The sequence below is a fragment of the Chamaea fasciata genome, unplaced genomic scaffold, assembly GCF_029207755.1.
Source record: "Chamaea fasciata isolate MVZ Bird 193981 ecotype frontalis unplaced genomic scaffold, bChaFas1.0.hap1 SCAF_3, whole genome shotgun sequence".
NCBI classification, from domain to species: domain Eukaryota; kingdom Metazoa; phylum Chordata; class Aves; order Passeriformes; family Sylviidae; genus Chamaea; species Chamaea fasciata.
Genome location: NW_027094088.1, coordinates 27,343,902 through 27,365,046, shown reverse-complemented (window position 1 = coordinate 27,365,046; position 21,145 = coordinate 27,343,902). Strand labels below are relative to the sequence as shown.

Sequence of the window (21,145 nt, the reverse complement as noted above, 5' to 3'; positions counted from 1 at the left end):
CAAAATGAGAAAGGTTAATGAAATTGCACGGGGCAAGAGGGTTTATTACTACTGCCTCTCCTGGACCATCATCCGTGAAGAACATGATAACAGAATACTCTGTTTAACCACGGGTTAGGTATGGTTCAGGCATGCAAAAAGGAAACCTGTGTTTTCTCTGCTTGTATCCAAGCTTTCCCCTGGTTCGGCGAAAGGACTGGTAGGCACCCAACAGTCATTAGGTGTGCTGGGGATGCTGCAGTCACCAGTCCCTTCTTGATGGTGGAGGTGAAGCAAAGGCATTAAAGCTTCCATTAGCATGGCATGTATAGCACAAGCTTCTCCTCTCTGGATACCCTCTCTCTGACCCTGAAGTCTGCTAAATCTGTAAGATACTTAATTGCATGACTTACTGAGAATGTCCACTTTATTTCATAACTGAGCTGGTCTAACTTTAGTTTCTGATTATTAACTCTTCAGTGAACAAGGCCAATCTCAGAAGAAAGGGATTTCTATGCTGTCTGAGCATCTTTTCCCTGGAAATTAAATCAAGATTCTTCAAGGCTTGCAATCTAAATTGCTGCTCTTTGACACTTGTTTGGCAATTGAGAAGGGCAGGATTCAAAACAGCATCTTAGAGGTGAAAGGCTACATATCCTGTTAGTGGGAAAAATCATCTACAAAAGCAATGGTATTTGTCAAGAGCCTAGAGAAGATCTGACATCAGGAAAAGCCTTTGTGAAGTCCACCACAGTAACAAAAATGTATTCACCTTGATTTAAATCATTCTTTTTACAGTAAAATCTAAAAATGGAGCAAGATAGGGTTATAACTTAAATGCAGGAACTGTGACAAATATCAATTTATATGAGGAAATGGAAGTGCCACAGGGATTGGTTTCCAGGGCAAACTTGTCTTGTGAAAAGGATATGAAGTTAAGTAATGGTCAAATAAAGCAGGGCTTTTGTTGTTTTGTTTTGTTTTCAATATTGCTTAAAAAAAAACATAGTGACAAGAAGGAGAGCAGAAGTAAAGGTCTGACATTCAAAAATGGCTTGCTTGTGGTCAATATACCACAGAAATTGCTGAACAGTTTATTCCTGTGAAATTATTTCCTCTGGGATGTTGCTAAGATGATGAAAATATGCAAATTATTGATTACTTTGCCTCTGAATCAAACCTGCAGGAATGCAGGAATAAAAGGCTAATATAAGTGATCCTGTTTGATGGGGGACATTTTCTGAATTTTTGCTCTTGAACCATTTCCCTTTTAATAGTTACCGGGTTTGTTCTGTTTGTTTGCTTGTTTTTCTCATGCAGAACAATAAGAACTCAACTAAATTGCATTCTAGTGAGGATTTCTCCAAAGAAATATGAACTGTTGCAGTTTAAAAGCTGAGGAGCTGGACAAGAGAAGCAAACCGCATTTTTCCCAGTGCTATTTGGTTGGTACCAAATGACTCCACAGTAATTCTGCCACTCTTTTTATTAGACTTCAGCAGCTGGGAAGTTGTGCATGCACGAGAGGTCAGGCAGTTTGCTGAGCTTGCTGTTTTTGCTCTCAAATCATGGCCCTCCTGTTCCATTTAACAAAGATGGTCAGGAGTTCCTGGAGCAATTTTCCAAACAAAAGATGCTTTTTTGTTGTTAGCTAAATATATTGCAACAATGTTTCAGCAGAAGATGTTTCCTGTAGTGTGGTAATTTTGATTAACATGCTGAGAGAGACCTGCAAAGAGGCAGAGGCTGGGTAGGCACAGCCTGCATCACTGTGTCCCTTGAGTGGCCCAGTAGGTCTCACATAGAGACCTCAGTCCCTGGTAAAGCTGCCCATTGAAATCAAGGGTTGCCTTGAATCAAGCAGAGCTATGATTTGAATGAGAGATTTATCTTTGTTTTCTTTCCTTTCCCATGTAAATACTCCAATTATTTTAAGGCATTTCTTTTCTTTTTTTTTTCTTCACCAAAAATAATCTCATCTTCCATTTAAAAAAATACCGAGGCCCCACAAAGAAAAGGAAAACTGTGAGATCAGAAGTTTTATATTTTTACACTAAGTTTTAGTAAAAAATAGACATAGCTAGACATGTTACAGATGTGGACCAAAAGTAGATCCATGTTTAGGTCTTCAAGCTTCTTCCTGAATTTTCATGCCAACAGATAGCTCAGTCAATTTAGTAAATGTAGGTATTTTTAAATGAAGGAATAATGTCACCAGCACAACATGAACTGCCTTTACCTTGCTGCCCTCTGGCACTTTCCCTAGAGGTGCCTTTACTATATGTAGCATATCCTGACGGAATGAGCTGAACATGAAAACCTCCACACATTTGACAACGTGTGTGGGGGACAGCAATGCACGGGAACATTCCTTTGCAGGTTTTGGAAGCGTTTTTGGGGAGAAAACCCCCAAGAACTCCCTAGTACCCATTTTGTGGATTCGACAAAGCAACTTGCCTTCCTTACATCTTCCTAAAGTTCGAGCAGGAATTACTCTTTAGCAAGAGTAAATTGTAGAGTTGTTTCGGATCTGTACAACTGAAGGTCTTCAGGGTTTTCCCCCACCTGCCCAGCAGCAGCAGCAGCAGTCTGATTCGGGCCCTGCCCTGCAGATTCCCGGGAGGAGGCTGGAGCAGCCCTGCAAAGCCCTCCGCTCCCAACAACGCCTTTCTGCTACCACCTAGTGGGCATGAAGCGGCGTGAGAACGCAGACTGTTACGGAGCTGGATGTCAGCAACGGCGAAAGAACGCCGAGAACCGCGGACAGAAATTGCCCTGACTCTGCATTAACAGGCACACTTATAATGAAGCACCTAAGCACTGTCAGGTGGAAGTGGCCTTCCTTGGAAGCCTTATGGCCCTGCTGAATGCTGAGGAAGGGACGGGAGGACCAAGGCTGTGGCCAGGGAACGTGGATTTCATTTTTCTTCCATCAACCGAGACTAGAGAACAAGAAAACACAGGACAACGGGAAAAGGAATCAACTCACTTGTGAAGTGAGGCTGAGATAGCAATATGGCAACTAAAAACAGAGCCAGGCGGTGATAGGTCTGGAGATGGAGCACAGGTTCCTTTGGCTGTAAAGCCTACAGGTATATACACAGTAAATACAACTTCAGTGAAGAGGCCGTTCTGGTCAATCTCCTAGGAATTTTTCCCAGAAATAGACACAGACACTGAACTGAGCCAACCATATAGGACTTAGCATTGGGCCTATACCTTCCATGAGGAATCCTGGGGCAGATACTTGTTAATGTATGCATGTGCAGCACTAGTGATTTTTATGTACCAGCTGATGCCTACTGAGAACCTGATCAGTTCTGTCCTGTTGATTCCCCATTGGTTTTGTTGGTTTACTGCATGCTAAAAACTCTGGGAAATTACATGAAGCAAAAGTAATGCTGGGATAATTATGTGTTTGTTCTCCCAAACAAAATTTTAGTATTTCATGTACATTATCCATATTTAAATCGCATTCCTCTCCTGAAAATTACTTTTATTCAAGAACATTAATGAGTACTAACACCCAACATTTTAAAACCATGGCCAGCAGAACAGTTTCTTTTAATGAATACAGAAGAATCTTTCCTAGCACTTCAATTTAAAATGTTGATACTGAGCACTATTTAAAAAAAAAAAAAAAAAAAAAAAAAAAGGACAGAATTACTTACTAAATTTCCTCTGGAAGGAAGAAGCAGTGGCTCGAAAACGTGAAATTGAACTCTGAAGTCCATTTAATTTAATGAAACAGACCTTACATATAATGGAAGACTTGATCAGTTTTTGTCTTAATACCTCACATGAAATTTTAAAGTAAAGGATTTTCTTGGAACTGGTTCAGAGCTCCATCTTCAGTATCCCACAGGCTGCAGACACACATGCTTTTGTGTAAATCACAATATTATAAATTCAATATATTTTTCACTTTCTTCATGCATGTGAAGGAATTAAAAGCAACTATCAGATTAGGTTTACAGCAAATAAGTCAACTTTTGTAAGTACATAAATAAAGTTCCTGTGATTTTACATTTATTTTAGAAAGTATTTAACTCAGAACAAAAACCATATATCTGTCACGGAAGGGAAGTGGGAATTAGAGAGAGAAGGAGTACATATTCATTCAATATAATTCAAATTTTACCTCAGTCCCTAATCATGGAAATAAATCCCTTCAGCAGGTCTCTGTAGTCAATCCACAGCTACATCCTTGGGAGCTTAGTGTCAGAAGCACCTGTTTCTGCAGCAAGGAAAAGGGAGATGTAATTTCAATTATGCAGCTCCCCCATGTCAGCTGTATAAAATAAATAAGTGAAAATTAAACCATCTGGGCTCTTTGGCTCATCAGTCAGAGAGTGAGTTTTAGAAAACATATGTTGAAATTCAGTGTGCATGTGATAAAAACCATGTTTATTAAACGACATAGTATATTTTGAAAAGTGAATCTTATCTCACATAAGGAGAAGTCATAGATTCAAAATTTCGATCCCAAAAGAAAAATTAGTCTGAATGGCAGAATGTAACAGTCATTTGCAAAGCAACAAAATAGAAATGAAGCACAAGGCAGTCACAGTCCTCCTAAAATGAAATAAAATTTATGAACCAAAGATTCTGTCAGCTTTTTCCCAGGAAATATGAAACCAGTGGGATTAACAGAGAAATCTTTAAGGTAATCATCTAAAATGACAGCAGAGGGTGCTGTCATTTCTCCTTCAGTTCATGGTGTCCAGTGAATCCACAGCTTTCTTGCCCCTCGAGTTGCTATTCCAAAGAATCTTAAAAAAAACCAGAACAACCCAGTAAAATCTGAAATTCAGTGGAATTTTTCCAGAAGGGAATTAGAGACCACAAATAGAGGAAGAAAATATACACTGATGCGGATTTAAGGTCAGAATTCAACTTCAAAATGCGAAGGCTCTCCTGCTAATACCTTGATTGTAAAAAACTGTGGACATTTTTTGCTGCTGTCTCTTTATATTTAATTTAGAAACATAAATGTTAGATCTTTTAATCTGTAAATATTTGTCACTTATTCATGCCTTATCTGCTGCATATTGTCATCCTTACCAGAGGCGGGATGAACACTCCACATTTCTTACTGTGCTGGAACAGCCAGACCCAGTTTTGAGCTTTGCCATAAATTCAGAGGCAGCCCCATTCTAGATTGTCTTTACAATCTTATATATAAGAAGTTAATCTTGCTTAGATATTAATTGTCCTCCTCATGCAATTTATTTTATTTTAGAATGCATAAGGTACAAGATTTATGAGGCATGCTTACAGTATAAAAAATAGAATAAATTGGCTAGGTTTGTCATGGTTAAAAAAAAAAGTTGCAAAGTTTTCGTTGTTGTGTCAGTTTATTTTTAAGGGAAGTAACATGAAGATCTTTTGTATGAGGCCCTCAGGTCTCATCAAGCAGATAGCAAGGTATGACCTCAGTTTGGTCCATCAGGAATGTAATCCCAACCTCAGTATAGTCCTGGCAAAGTCCTCACTGACTTCAGTGGGGTCAGGTTTTAACCCCACAGGGTCACATCATTTCAAGAAAATTGAGGATCTGGTTTGGTGTCTCTGTTTCTTTCGGATCCACGGGATTCTCTCCAGCCTCATCTCTGCTATTCTCATCAGTTCCCTTGTTCTTATCTCCTCCCTGTATTCCTCTGGTCCCACCCACTGGGCTTGACAGTCACTATATTGTCAGTCTCTAATGAGAGGAAGCTGTTGCTGAGTCTCTGCTTGACATGACGACGTGTTTTTTCAGGTCTCACAGTCAGACCCAACCCAAGAAAGTAAGTTCAAGACAAAGTGGTAACTAGTGGAAGGCTAAGGATTTTCCACTTTTTGAGGATGCCAGAGGAAGGCATTATGTCTTGGATTTTGGAGTACTGAACTTGTGATTTTTTTGCAAGTCAGGGCTGGCAGTGTGTTTAAATCAAAGATTTATTAATCTATTCCAATAGGCCAAGTTACATTTTAATAGCTTTCAGCAGTTAGCACAGGCTGTATTTCTGCAAGTCCTTTGTGTATTCAAGACTTTCTTATATCTTTCTTCTCTTTGTATTTTGTTTTATATATGTTTTTCTTCCAGATCTTTATTCCATTTATTAGAACAAATACTGGCATGAAAAATATTCTCTCTGTGAATTACACCTTATTAAATTTAACTTAAAAAGGAAGGGACTCTGATTACAAAAGAGTTCTGAACTACTATTGCCTTTTTTACACTGGTTGTTCCCATTTGGGCTCCTGTGTTTTCTTTACAATCATGAAGATAAATTTGTTGGTATTTTCTTAATAAATTAAAAGTCATCATTTGGGGATAAGATCCAAAATAGCATGTAATCACCTAGAGCAGAGCTGAAATTTAATTAGACACTTACACACAGATCAGTTGCAGTCTGGAGTCTGACCCGATTCAAAATTACAGTTATTAGATGTGACATAAATAGAGCAGGTACAGTCACCTAAACAGAGGTTAGGGACTGGGACAGAATTTAGATTGCACGACTGCAATCCAAGACAGGCATAATCAAAATCTTTGCTCCAGGGATTAGACTCTCTTTGTTCCTGGGTGCTTCTGTGTGTCTACAGAAGTGCTGTCATACTCACTGAGGAGAGCATCCTCATGTACTATTTTCTATTCAATTAATTAGGGATTCTCAAACCACTCATCCCTAGGGGTGGTAAATTGCTCTGGTAGACGGCCGAGATATCAGATAGCTCTGGATTCAGCACAGAGCATTAAAAAACAATCACCACTTCCATTAGAAAATTAATGGGTGCTTGGGGATCTTTGTACTTGTGGTGATGCCCACACTTTGTGTGACGCATCACCACAGGACCATTTCCTCCATGAACACCAGGTTTTTCATAGGTGATTTTGATGATGCCCCAGCCTTGACTTATTACATGGGTGGGATATGAAGAATCAGAATCAGAATCATTAAGTTGGAAGAGACCTCCAGGATCATCAAGTCCAACCCAACCCTAACCTCAACTAAACTATGGCACCAAGTCCCACATCTAGTCTTTTCTTAAACACATCCAGAGATGGTGAATCCACCATCTCCCCAGGTAGACCATTCCAATAATTTATTACCCTTTCTGTAAAAAAAAATTCTGGTATCCAGCCTATATTTCCCTTGGAGAAGCTTGAGACCATGTCCTCTCGTTCCTGCTTACTGCTCCTGCCTTACTCTCAGGATTCTCAAACCCATAAAAATTCTTTCCATTACTGGAAGATGAATTTAGGGATTAAGTTCACTACCAGTGTACCCACTTTTTATTTGTGTGTGTCATTCACCAATTTTCAGGGGTGAGTCCCAGCACAACCTTTGTGTATTACTGAAGGGAGCTTGGAGCTCAAAACTTCTGTTATGAATGACAGTCAGTTATTTTTACTATTCTATATCAGTCTGGAAAGAAGAACTTGGTATATCATATGCTCAAATATCAATTTGGAAAAGCATTTTCTCCACTCATGCTGAAAGGCTCATTCTCTTGGTGGACTGTCCAGTTTATTCCTGTTGTTGAAAGCATTAAGGAAGGCTATCCCTAAAGTTTGTCATCTATCACTCTTGGTGGTAAACATCATAAATATTCCAGAATCCAGTGTAGGTGTTGGGAAAAAAAGGAGATAATAAAAAGGAGAAATTGGCAAAAAGAGTAAACTGATAATATTTCCATACAATCTAACAGCTTGCCAGAAGTAATAGTTTCGAGTTTTGTTCTGTAGATTACGTGGAGATATACATAATCAACTATTTTATTCTAGATAAGCTCATTTCTTTCATTTAGAGCCCAGGAGGAAGAGGAATGCCATATCTCCCTCCTTCATCTTGTAGTCTGCTGAATAATTTGTGGTAATCCAGAAATAGCTCCAAGCCCTTTCACTGGGTGTACCTGTTGCAAGGGTGCAGTTGAAGCCTCACCCCTACTTGAATCATTTATAGGGAAATTATATTTATCAGCAAGAGCCTGAGGTTCCAACCAGCTGGCTGGAATGCATGCTGACAACTGCAGTGCTAGAGCAGCTCTTCTGCATGATGATTTGTCCTCTACAGGGCAGAGGCTTGAAGTCATGAGAAAAGGTTGCTGCAACACCTTTCTGGGAATTCTGCTCCTCTAAAAATGAAACCTATCAGTGTTCTTCTGCCTCTTGCTTTTTTGTAGATGTGGATGTGTAAAACTGGCAGCCAATGTGAGCATTAAAGTCTACAGTGAACTCTCAGTGAAAGGCTTCTGAAAACCATATATGTGTGTAAGTGGGTTATGTAGCTCACTTCTGTCCTCTCACTTTTTATTTACCTTCTAGTATCTAGAATTTTCTGTATTTTAAACTGCAATGATTAAAGGAAATAGATGTGGAACCAGAACTCAGATCTGCAATTGGTTTTAAGATCTTGTCTAACATTCTTTTCACTTCATTTTTCCTGTCTGGGGAAATGCTATTATAGCATCTAGGTACATCTAAGTGCTGTTGTGTTCAAGTGCTATACGAACCTAGTATAAAAATCTTCATACCAAGCCCAAAGATCTGTATTTCCAACGTCACAAAAGTACTTTGGTAATTAAGTTACTTCCCCCCCAAAAAAAAAAAAAAAAATAAAAGGTTTGAGAAGAGGAGGCTGAACCCAGCATTATGCTGGCAGAACGGAGAGACAAAACAAGTTTCTTTTCACTTAAATTATGAGGAATATAAAGTGGAAAATGCTTTTTTCCCACCCTAGCTATATGATAAAAATCAAAAGACAGTGTTCCAAATTTTTGAAATTTTGAAACAGTTTTCAAAACTCTGACTTTGGAATCAGATCAAAATTATGAACATGGCAAAACAATCCCACCTAGAGTGCTCATTATCTTCCAAAAGCAGTAAAAAAGCTCATCTCCCTTTTCTGTTACAATGATTTTACTAAAAATCTGACATTTACTGCTGACATCAAACTAGTGAGGGATTTTTTCTCTGTTTTCTTTCAGATGGGAATTTCTTATTAAATTATGAGGAACATTACAGAGTTTTGACAGAAATATTAATAACTCTGTCCAATTTTAAATATGTTTGAATATAGAGCACTTCAGCATATAAAGCAGGAACATAAGTGCTAGTGTCTCAGAACTCTTTAGCATGCACTGCAGAATATACAAATGCACACATTTCAAAACCACGCAGACATGAAAATTCGCAATTGAGAAGCTAAGTAGTTCAATAAAAAGACAGAAAAAAATTATTTATGTCTAATGGCAAAGTATCCTGATGCTGCTATTTTAAGAAAGAAAATTAATGACCATTTTTTACAAAGGAAGCAGTTCTTCTCTGTAGTTTAGAACTGATTAGTAAATGGATATGCAGAAAGCTCTCTACGGAATTAGACAAATATAAATCTGTGCACCTCAATCTATTTTATACATGTTCTGCAAGACCTCAACAACTAGAGCTAATGCTCCCTCAGCTCCATTGAACTAATTAAGCTAGGTCATTATATTAATAATGGGATGCCCTTCTGTCTGCATTTATGGCACTTAACAAGTCAATGTGAGTGTGAATGCTTATCTCATGAAGGAGAGAGCTCCTGGCAATGAATTAGATTAATCCATCAAGATAATTAATGTGACTTGATTACTGTTGATATCTGGAGAAGCTGGCATACACAAACAGGTATCTGCAGCAACAACACTCCAAACAACTGGGCGAGGCCCTGAGCCTGCACTATTGAGCAAGGAGGTGGCTGACACCAGGACCTGGTGACAGGCTGCTGATGTGGCACATGCAAAGGGTGCCACAGGATCGGAGTGTTGCTATCAACACTTGGGTTAACTCAGCTGGGTTGGTATTTTGCCACAATTAGTTCTAATGCCATCTGTCATGTAAAAATACTTCATCTAATTAGTTTTCAGTTTTCTTCCTTTCTTAAGGGGCATGAAAGAGTGAACACATTTGAAAATTAATTGGAAAAAACTCTGCAGCCACCACCTCAACAGTGTGAAATAAACTGCACTTTGGGCATGGCTTTGCCAGCTTTCTTGTTCTGTCAATTCTTTCACCTCCTTTAGTTCACTTGCTGATAGAGTGCCATCGACAAAGTCCCTAATGGCTTAGAACCTTAGTTCCTTAAGCTGATGATACTTGGCTGAGAACAGAATGCAATGATTCTTCTCTGTCATAAATATTAAAATATAACAAAATGTTGATTGCTGGGATAGAGGAAAAGGTTTCCAAATCGCTGAAGTGGAAATTTATAAAGAACAAAGATTCTCTTCTTGGCAGAGAGAAATACGCATGTGAACTGCTTTGTATTATGATTTAGTATGAAACAACTTTAAAAAAAAATTAAGTTTTTAAAGTGATCTTAATGTTGCCTCCTAGAAGTTGATGAGCAATTCCAGAACTTCCTTTGTAAAGAATGCAGCTTTAGAGATCTATCAACAGCACCCAACATTTTTGATTCATCATTGGCTGTGGCACAAGGGGAGAAATACTTGACTCATGGTCTCACACTTACAAACCCACTATACTCAATTTATTTGTCTCATAAATAGAAGGCACGAAGTGATTGAAGTCCCACAGAAGTGTTCTTCAGCCTCTCTATGTCCCCTCTGCCCTCCTAACCACAGGCTGAGGATCCAAAGATTAATCTTGGTGAACTGCCAAGAACTTCTGTAGGCACTGGAGTAGGGAACAAATTGTTCATATGGTTTGTTAAACAAACAAACAAACAAAATGAAATGTCTACACAATTAAGCTGTTTGTTTAAAACAGAATATATTGAAGTAATTCAAGACTTTATGGATACAAATTTGTTTACATGTTTATTTGCAGTGTAACACTCATTTAGAGATGAAGTTACTGGAGTGCTCTTAAGCTTCAAAGGCGTGATTCATGGCACTCTTCTATGTTTCCTAACAACACATGGCAATATAGGCAGCCCTATAAAATAGCCATAAAATAGCTATTTGGATGCATAACAGCAAATACATACTAAACCCAGTAAATCTTGAGTAAAATCTAACAACATAGGAACCACTGGGGGCAGCTTGCAAAGGTGGAATTTTATATATTACTCACACAAAACTATTAGTTTGACTAATGAAGTCTACAGAACAAGGAACTGTTTCCATGAACAGTAGAACAAGAAGAAATAAATAAATAAATAAATAAATAAATAAATAAATAAATAAATAAATAAAGTCCTGTGCAGGCTATCCTAAAACATTTTTGACTGTTATTTCAAAATCAAATTTCCACAAATAAAGAGAAAAAAATTATTCATTGCGGCACTCTCTGCAAAGTCGGAAGGTTAAAAGGAAGTCATTTTGTAACCAAGCATAAAATAGGCATTTGAAAAATGATTTAGCTGGGAAAAAACACAATTTTTTCCACATTAAGATAACTTAAGAACACCCAATTTGATTTTTATTAGACTTCTCATATTCACTTCTGAGCTGACACATGCATGAGACATTCAGCCCCAAAGGTCACTTCTGAGAAGGCTATAAGCAACTGGAAAGAAGCACTGCAGGATGAAATGATGGCTCATTGCTGACTATTACTGCTGCAGAGTGATGGATATTTTACTCCTGAGGCTAAGAGACAGATTCTGTAAATAAATTTTTATTTCTTGGCAGTGCCAGGAGCTGAAACATGATGTGATAGAGGTGGTTTTCCCAGTGTTATAATTCAATTTAAAGAGAGTGTGGGATGGGTGCTGGCAAGGCCCGTGGGCGTGTGTTGGAGGGAGCCCACCAGAGGCTTTTCTCCAGGGCCAGCAGAGGATGGCACAGGTCGAGCCCTGGCTCCTGGCACCACATAGTGAATGGCCAAGCCCAGTGCGATGCTCTCCTCCTCCTGCTGCTGCTCGTGCCCTGCCCCAGCCGCTCAGCGTTCTGCTGAAACCTCCGCTCCAAGGCCCAACGCAAATGGCGCTGCTCAGCCTGCGTCTGAACACCTCCTTCCCCCTCCCCAGGCCTTGGTCGCTCCATGCTTTATTCTCTCCGTCCCTGCTTCTTTTTGGTGCCAGCACTAGTTACAGCACTGGAGGCTGTTTTTAGCCCAGAGAAGAGGCGGCTTGGGGGAGGTTGTAGCCAGGTAAAAGTCGGCCTCTTCTTCCAGGCAACAGCGACAGGACAAGAAGACACGGCCTCAGGCTGTGCCAGAGGAGGTTTAGGTTGGGTGGTAGGAGGAATTTCTCCACAAAAGGTCTGATTAGACACTGGAATGGCCTGCCCAAGGAGGTGGTGGAGTCACCATCTCTAGAGGTGTTTAAGAAATGACTGGACATGGCATTTAATGCCATGATCTATTTGATTTGGCGTTTGGTCAAGGGTGAATGACAATTCAGACGCCTTTTCCAACACAGTAACTGTGTGAAAACGAAACATGAGGGGCCGCAGGTGAATTTCCTCCAGAGCAAACCGCCGGCTCTGCTACCCATCCCGGATGGCGAGGATGGGCTGACCAGCAGCCCGCGGCTCCCCGCGCTGGGACCTCGGCCCCTCCGCCGGCTCCCCCCGGCCCCTCCGCCGGCTCCCCCCGGCCCCTCCGCCGGCTCCCCCTGGCCCGGCCCCGCCTCCTCCCCGGCTCGTCACGGGCCCTGGCGCAGGCGCGGCTCGGCCATGGCGGCGGCCGTGGAGCGGCGCCTCGCTGAGTTCCGCGCCGCCCGCGGCAGCGCAGTCGCCGCCCCGCGCCCCGCCGAGCCGCCGGGAAAGGCCGCGGCTCCGGAGACCGCCGAGGAACCGCGGGCAGCCCCGGTGGGCCCGGGCGGCGGCGCTCAGGTGAGCACCGAGGCGGGCGGGGCGGGGGGCGCGGCGGCCGCCCGGTGCCTGACGCCGCGTCTCCCCACCGCCTCCGCAGGTCCGTCCCGGCGCGGCGGCGGCTCCGGTGTGGGCGCGCCCGCTGCTGCTGAAGGTGCTGCTGTGGGCCGTCCTGCTGGCGCTGTTCGCCGAGCTGGAGCTCGGGCTGCCCTACTTCGTCCTCTCCCTGCTCTACTGGATGTACGCCGGCACCCGCGGCCCCGCCGAGCGGCGGCCCGGCGAGCTCAGCGCCTACTCCGTCTTCAACCCCGGCTGCGCCGCCATCGCCGGGACGCTGACGGCCGAGCAGCTGGAGCGGGAGCTGCACTACGGCCCCGCCGCGGGCAGGTAGCGCCCGGCGCTGTGCTGCGCCGGGACAGCCGCCGCGCCGGGCCGGCCCCGCTGCCGCCGCCCCGAGGAAGGGCCGGGGCGCGGGGCAGTGAAATGGGGTTTGTTCCTATGCAAAAAACCGCCCGAGCCTTCCTGCGGGCCCCGTGTGCCCCGGCGCCGGCCGGTCCCGAATAAAGCCGTAGCAAAGCCTGCGCTCTGGTCTCGTTTCCTGGGGCCGGGCAGCTGTTCCAGCCGCTGTGGAGCGGCCCCGAGAGGCACGGCCTTGTCACAGCGGCGGCTGCCAGCGTGTCAGCTGGAGGGCTTCGGCTCCCGAGAGCTTTGCCACAGGTGACAGAAAGGCTGGCGTTTGACGACACCTGGCCCGCTGCTGCTCTCCCCTGCACCAGCTGGAAACCTCATTGCAAAGAAACGACGTGAAGCAATAGCCATATACCTAAAATAGGCTACTGCTTTGTTTTGCCGTGGTGTCTTTCATCTAACACAAACATCAGATTATAATTCCCTTTTTGCTTCGTATTACAGTTTTCATAATTGTAAGCCAAAAAATACTTATTCCGGGCAGGTGTATTTGTATGAGCCAGTGCTCAAGGCATGTAAAAACCACATGGATGTGGAGAACGTGTTTTAGTGTTGAACATGGTGGTGATACTACATAGACAGTTGGATTTGATGATCTTAAAGGTCTTTTCCAACCATAACAATTTTATGATTCCTTAAGTCATCATTTTGAAGAGCAGCTGCTAGAACTTGTGTCTCTGAGGACAGAGTTGAGAAGGAAAGTCACAAATTGGTCTTTCAAATCTTGTTCCGTTATGTCTTTTCTAATTTAACAGTTAAAACATGTTAAGGCTTGACTCAGCCCAAGTTTCATCACTGGCTGTAGAAACAAAGTGGTGCCTTGAATTTAACTAGACTAGTAAGAGGGGAATAGATTAAAGCACATATAATATGTTAACACTGCTGAGCATCTCGCAGTATCTCTCCACAGGACTCCCACAGTTTCTATCTTGGGCTGTTATATCAATTCCAAGTCCTGCTATTTAAAGGCAAAAAATTTTGTCATGTGCACATATTCTATCATCCTCCAGTAAACACCCCCCACCCCAAGTTTTCATTATTCTTACTGATTCCTTTTGACTCTCTAACATGCTGCATTTTGGATTTTATTAATGTAGGCTCAGCAGGGTCAAAGGCCTCTTGGTAGTGGACACGCAGTTGCACATACAAAGCATTGTTTCCTTGGAAGAACCACAGACTCTGAATCTTTCCATTCTTAAAAAGTATTCTAATTACAGGGTAGGAAATAGATGATACTCAAAACACCTGTAAGCAATGGAATTTTGTGAGTTGAAACTTTATTCACAACAATAAAAATAAGCATCAGCATAGTGTTTATGGGGAGGTGATAAATTGTCATCTTGTACAGTTCAGTGGGTATTTTTTTAAAACAAGGAAATACATGCAAATAAATATTAAATATAAGGTAAGATCCATGAAATTATAAAAATTCATAGCAGCAATGCTGGAAATAAAGTTTTCACTTGCTTTATAAACTCTAGCTGCATTATGTCCAGGTGGATTTATAGACTCTTGTATTTAATGCTTCATGAAACAAGTTACCACAATAAGTGAGCATGAAGCCAAAAGGCACAAGAAATAAAAATTGACACAGTTCATCTGTTCCAGTGCTTTGTGTTGGTTTGCTTATTTCATGCTACTCAAATAAATGTACATTACACATTGTGAAATTGAGATGGCATGAATAACAAAGGCTTTTTTACTGGAGTAGATAAAGTATGATGGAGAAATTGACATTGAGGCCTTCCTCAATCTCTGAATACACAAATCCTGTAATTCCTCTTGGTGGTAATTACTTCCATTGGGTTGTTTTGAGAGGGTATTTAAAAAGGTTTGAACAAGTGAGAGCTTAATTAAAAAAATTCCTCTGCAGCCTTCTGCTTGGCTAAGACCTCACTTTGTTACCTTACTCTTCTCTTGTATTCTAACAAAGCAGAAGTCACCAAGTTAACTGAAGCTGTTCACCAAGTTAACTGAAGCTGTTCCTGTGGAAATGCTCTCGATTCCCATGCCTGTCCTCTTTCATTTGTTACACACACTTGTTTGTCCAGCACAGCAGTGAGTTAAAACACTTCTGTAACTTCCTGTTGTCATAGCAAAACTATCATCTTGCCAAGAGCTGTGCAAGCAGCAGAAACCTTTTTTCCCAGGTTCACACACAACTAAGCAGGATGAGCATCCACTCCTAAATATTCATGAATGAAATTATTCCCAGTGTGCATTAAGCCACAGCTGTAAATTGCATCTGTCACCATGCTGCCCTTTCACCTGCCAGTGACAATCTTTAGTACTTTTTTTCCTCTTAGCACTTCAGGGTAGATGTTGGATAGAAACATGAAACATACTCTGTATTTACAGGAAGCTAATTAATTAGCTTGTAGGACAGCAGTTAATGCCTGCATGTCGTAGACGAGCATTGCATTGATGGTTACACAACACAGAAGCTAGTTATTAAATATACAGAAGAACCTGAAGTGCTTCATTCCAAAGTCAGCTTTGCAACCACTGTGAGGGAGAAAAGGCCTGGAAGCAGCCTGCAGAAAAGCCAGCATGCTGAAGACACATAAGCCAGCCTGAGAACTGTGGTGGATTTCTGCAAACATTTCATTCTCCCTGGAGCTCAATTACAAGCATAAGAACAGAAGAAGGTAACACATCCTCTTTAATTCAATTCTAACTTTATGATTGCAATACTAATCCATGCTGTTGGCAATTAGGATTCTAATACAATGATTAAATAATCCCATGCAAAGCAATCTAGCTTCAGGCAGGAAAGATCCTGAGTTACAACCCAGAATATCCAGTCCACTTTCTTGGCAACAAGGGGCTGTGAATGCAAGTGCAAAGAGACTTGAAAATAGGGAGGGTTATTTCTGCTTAGTAGCTGTAATTGCTTATTACAAGAAATCTGCGAGCAGGGAGATTCTCAGAGCTAGTCTTTGGCACTTTGCCTTTGTTGTAAAGGGAACCCAAGTAAGAGCAGAGAAAAGATGTCCAAAGCTTTTTATTAAGTGATGCAACCGTAACATCCTGCTTCTAAGAGTACTTCTGCTTGTCCCCAGCAACTCTTACCAACATCAGGGAAGGAACACACTAACTACACAGTGCAGATGCAGTCACTGCACAAGCCCTTGTGATTTTAAACAGACAGGGAAAAGCTCATGGAGTTCAGGATTTTTTGTTTGGAGTTGCTGGTCTTGTTTGGGGTTTTGTGTTTTTTGTTGTGTAATGCCGCTGGATGGGAAGCTGGCAGGCTGTGGAGGATGGCAGCCCACCCCGGGAAGGGGGCGGGAGCTGTCCGTGGTCCTGAACCCGCGCCCTGCGCAAGGGCCGCCTCGTGTCACAGGCGAGAAAGACCAAGGCCGGAGGGGAAACAAAAGTGAGTACACACTGCCAACTACCGAATCTTTGCCACGAGGAGAGGTCTGCTTAGACCAGCAGTGGCCACAAGAAGCAGAGTAAAGCTCAGAGAGTAAACATTCTCTTGAAACACAAGCCATCACCCCATCTCTGTGAATGCCTGTGTGCCTACCAGGTAGGCAGACTAGCCCTGACAGTGGAAAGGCTGTGCATGCAGGGGACATTTTCATCCGTGTCAACAGAGATGATTATGCACCTATTCCTAGCAGAGGAGGTTCCTAACATATACTGCATTTTTGTTTTGTTTCAGTTTTTGTATTTTTTTAAGTGAAGCTTAAAGATAGTTTTCAGAAGTGTTCACTACACTGCCTGCTGTATACTGATAGACCTTCAAGATGCTGTTCTTCACCTACCCAGAAAACAGATAAGCATATCTTCAACTTTAACTTTGGGAAACCGCTACTACAAAACTGATTCTTCCCTGAAACACAAGTCGTGTCCCACTAAAATATTTTTTTTTCTAAAAATGGTGATTGCACCATACCCTATCCCCAGAAGTGTCTAAATGTATTTTTTTGGCAATAATCATATTCTATACCCTTGTAATTTAATCAGTCGATCACTCAGCTCACCCACTCAACAGTAATAAGCCATTGACCCTGTGGTTTCAGACTGGATCAATGCTATGCTTAAGTTCTGGACCCCCTGAGGCCTTGTGTGCAAATAGGAAGAAATTCTTTTAACTTACTTTAGATGTGACCAATTTTTCCTCTGATGTGTTGATTACATTAGCAGATTGCTTTCCCTAGAAACCTTTGTCCAACAGCCTGCAGGCAATGAGCAGCGTATGCTTAAGTTTCTTGCTGGAGATGGCAAACTTAAGCCACTTGCTTGGGTGTTTAAGGGTTTTCAGGTGTATTATACAGTTCATTGCTCTCAGTCTGATTCACCTGCAGAGATCTCAGCTGAATGTGGCCTGACAAGTGGCAGCATAGACACTGCTGCCTACTGTGCCCCCACTACTGATGCTGTTGGCTGGACACTTCAGAGGTTTCATGCTGCTGTCTCTCTGGACATACAAGTGTTCCAATCTCCAGCGCTCCCAGCTTTTCCGAAACTCCATCTGAACCTAACAGAAGCAAATAAGGAAACAAAAGGAATGAATGTAGAAAGCAAATAAGGAAACAAAAGGAATGAATGTAGAAGTAATGAGCTCTTTAAATAACTCCATCAGAAAAAAGCAAGGATACCACACTACTGAGAAAAGCTGGAAGTGCTTTAAACCTGCAATATTATTGCTTCCAATTATCTCATTAATCCATTGTAGGCCATTCCACATTTAAAATAATGATGACAATAATTTTTACTTGTAGAAAAAAACTCTTATGCACCAGAAATTCTTACCTTCATTATTTTGCTCTAAATTATAGTCACCTGCAATACTGATGGCACCCTATGCCCTACCAGTACTAACAATTAAGCTAACTTTGCTTATCAGCCATGAAACAGCTGAAAAGACTGGCTTTCTGCTCAATATTACACCTCAGGTATTCTCAGGAGTTCTAATTTCTGGTTTGATTTAAACATTGTTAAGTCCTGGATTATTTTTGTTCTTTGAGTATTTAGGGGGGGGGGGGGGGGAGGGGTTATTTCACCAAAACCAAATGTTTGTTCAGAACTGAAAACAAAAATTCAGCAAGCTAGAGACTGTACTTGTTTCCCATTTAGACAGCAATTACAGTGTCTCATTCCAGATACTAGTTTTTCTTAAAGCTACAAAGTGTGCTCATCTAATCACAGGTTCTGGGTTAAACTGTGTAACCTCTGCACTGGTTTGGAAGTTTATCCAGGATTTTGTAACTGCTAAACAAGAACAGAAATAGATCTTCCTGTTCCATGGGCAAAGTTCTTGCCATTCGACTGAAGTAAAAACCTCCATTAGCTTTTAACACGTAAGGTACAGGACATAAAATTTCACGCTTGTTACTCCAGATAAAGGCAGGAGTGCAACCTCAGTAATAAGTTCATTATGGTGTGTACTTCAGCCTGGAAATAAGTTCACTGTAGGTGGGTCACTTAAGAGAGCCTTCTCTGGAGAGATGCTTTTCCTTTTATTTTAGGATCTCATACTGACTACCAAGAGACTAAGTAGGTTGATGGCAATTTCAGCACAGGTTTGTGCTAAGGAAACTTCCTGGGGAACCAGCTGCTGTATGTCTTTCTTTGCTTGTCCACTGTGAAATACAGAATTTAGTAGTCCTAAAAAAGGAGCAAAGCCTTACAAAACTAATTGTCTTCCTCTGGTGGGTACCTCTACCAGCACTTTTCAGCTCTGGGTACAGCCCTTGTATTGAAGGTCCTGGTGGAACCAACTGTATCTCTGTGTTTCTGACAATCTGTCAGAATCCAGAATCTGACCTCCACCATCACAACCAAATGGGTCAGAAGGAAGGATGCTGAGATAGATGCTTGTCTGTCTTCCCTTACCATGGTAAGGGGGGTTTGTTGTGTCAAAAGGTGCACAAAGACACCAGACAGTGTGTTCTGGGATAGCTTGGCATACAAGAATGAGGGAGAATGGTGAGATGAAGGCAGAAACGCAGGAACCACAGTGTCTTCAGGAAAACAATTGACCATATTACCACTCCACTACTTGGCACCTTTTGTCAGCATAGAAAACAATAAGGCAGCACTGGGAAAAAGCTGTTGCAGGCATTTACTGGCAAATCCTGAATGAAAACATGACCATTGTGACTGAAAAGTATGTCAATGAGCAAAAGAAATAGGTACCTTTAGGTCAGCCAAAAGGAGGAAATGAATCTTTACTCCAGCTGGACATGACAGGCTTGAGCTATGTTACAAATAGCCTGCAAAATTGAGATAAAGTGAATGGAAGACCTGAACAAAAGACTGCAGGAATGGGTCTATCTTAGGAATGGATATGACTGGCATAATATCAGTCTTCTCTCCAGGGGTCAGGAAGAGGGTAGGGAGCAGCTCTGCTACCTGTGCTGAATTGAGCTTTTGCCTAGATGGCTTTGAATGGATAAGCAAGGGAATTGGTTAAGATTTATTTTGCAGGGGCAGTTCCTGAGCACAGAAGTAGATCTACAGATCTTTCATTAAAATAATTATCCTAGTAGTTTTCCTGTGTTGATAAGATTCTCCAGAAATAAGCTATACAGGAAAAAGGATTCCAAAAACAAAGATCCCATGATGTACTGATTTTGGCTGGGGTAGAATTAATTTTCTTCACAGCTGCTACTATGGGGTCGTGTTTTGAATTTGTCCTGGAAACAGTGTTGGTAATATAGAGATGCTTTTGTTACTGCTGAGCAGTGCCAAGGCCTTTTCAGCTTCTCATCCTACCTTGACAGCAGGCAGGTGTGAGGTGTAGAAGTTGGGAGGACACCCACCTGCCAGTGGGAAGTAGTAAATTCCATGTTTTGCTCTGCTTTACCTATTAAATTGTCTTTATCTCAATGCAGGAGTTTTTTTACTTTTATTCCTTCAATTCTCTTCCCCATCCCACCAAAGTGGAGTGAGTGAGTGGCTATGCAGTGTGTAGTTGCTGTCTGAGGTTAAACCACGATATGTGAGAAAGGGGATGAAAAATTTTTTATGTAGGGTGTTTTAAAAGGGAAAGGGAAGAGGTGGGACAACTCAAAAAAATGGTCCATGGAGGTTAAATCTGGAGAAGATCTCTCACAGAGAACTCCTGATTGAGCTTCATGCAGCTAATGGGGAAGAAAGTTGACAGTGTGGCAACAAATCTAGAATCTAATTATAAAAATTGCTAAATTTTGGCAAAAAAATCTCAGCAACTGATAGTGAGAGGAAAGTAAGACTAAAATGGTATGGAATTGAGCTGATGGAAGAGTTTAATTAATAGTCTGTATTAAGAATGAAAAGAAATTAAAAGCAAAAGGGAGGATTGGGCTGTATTTCAAGAACTCAGGAGTCCTGGCATCAGGAGAGATTCTTTAAAGTAGAAGAGACTGAATTGTACTTCCATTGTGACAAGAAAGCAAAAAGGAGAACCAAGGCTACAGAGAATGAAATCTGAACCATCTTAAACTAAGTGGTGTAAAAAGGCACCATCTCTGTGGTTTAAAATATTTCTTGTAGAAAGCAGCATTAACAGCAGAAAAACTGGTTTTATTAAGCCTAGCTCATTTTGCAAAGAACACTGGTGGTAACAGGCAATCTCATGAGACCCTACTGTTAGCTTCAGAAGTTCAGAGAAAATCCAGAATCTTTCAGGCAAAGAAATATGAACAACTTCTATTTTTTTTTCAGAAGTAGGCATTAGAAAAGGAAGTTAATATCACTTCTATCTTCATTTCTACTATTGATCTGGGCACCAGGACTTGCAAAGAACTTTCATTCTGTATGGTTAAGGAAAAAGAAAAGGAGTCAATGAGTCAGACAAAAATAAAATGCAGGCCACATTGCAAACAAGGATAGTCTTTTGACACATACAGTGTGTCAGAAGGCAGTTTCTCATTTACCTTAGGAAAATAATTCTCAAATAGTTTAGAACAGACTTTACTTAACCAAACTCTTTACAAAGGTTTTTTTTATGGATGCC

The 21,145-nt window shown here is 41.5% G+C and overlaps 2 protein-coding genes and 1 long non-coding RNA gene across 3 annotated transcripts in view; 1 reads left to right on the top strand and 2 right to left on the bottom strand.

Annotated features, from left to right (window-relative positions):
* Positions 1-1,991: 1,991 nt before the first annotated feature.
* Positions 1,992-4,211, bottom strand: LOC136287645 (uncharacterized). Its single transcript, XR_010720231.1, has 3 exons — positions 4,121-4,211; positions 3,651-3,732; positions 1,992-2,921 (listed from the first exon to the last, which is right to left on the bottom strand). It is a non-coding gene; the product is annotated as an uncharacterized lncRNA (long non-coding RNA).
* Positions 4,212-12,576: 8,365 nt separating this feature from the next.
* On the top strand, positions 12,577-13,308 carry SAYSD1 (SAYSVFN motif domain containing 1). The gene is made up of 2 exons (XM_066178429.1): positions 12,577-12,747; positions 12,827-13,308. The coding sequence occupies exons 1-2, from the start codon at positions 12,589-12,591 to the stop codon at positions 13,115-13,117; spliced, it is 450 nt and encodes a 149-aa protein (XP_066034526.1). The 5' UTR covers positions 12,577-12,588; the 3' UTR covers positions 13,118-13,308.
* Positions 13,309-14,424: 1,116 nt separating this feature from the next.
* The window catches only part of GLP1R (glucagon like peptide 1 receptor), a gene marked incomplete at its 5' end in the record, with an annotated part of 83,254 nt that continues 76,533 nt past the window's right edge, over positions 14,425-21,145 (bottom strand). Inside the window, 1 exon segment of the mRNA XM_066180275.1 lies at positions 14,425-17,683. Within this exon segment, the coding sequence (XP_066036372.1) occupies positions 17,516-17,683 (168 nt within the window).

What these genes read in the sequence shown, in the direction of transcription:
- SAYSD1 (XM_066178429.1), top strand. Translation starts at nt 12,589, where the DNA reads ATGGCGGCGGCCGTGGAGCGGCGCCTCGCTGAGTTCCGCGCCGCCCGC. An exon ending in GCCCGGGCGGCGGCGCTCAG is followed by an intron (nt 12,748 to 12,826) that starts GTGAGCACCGAG and finishes CCGCCTCCGCAG; the next exon opens with GTCCGTCCCGGCGCGGCGGC.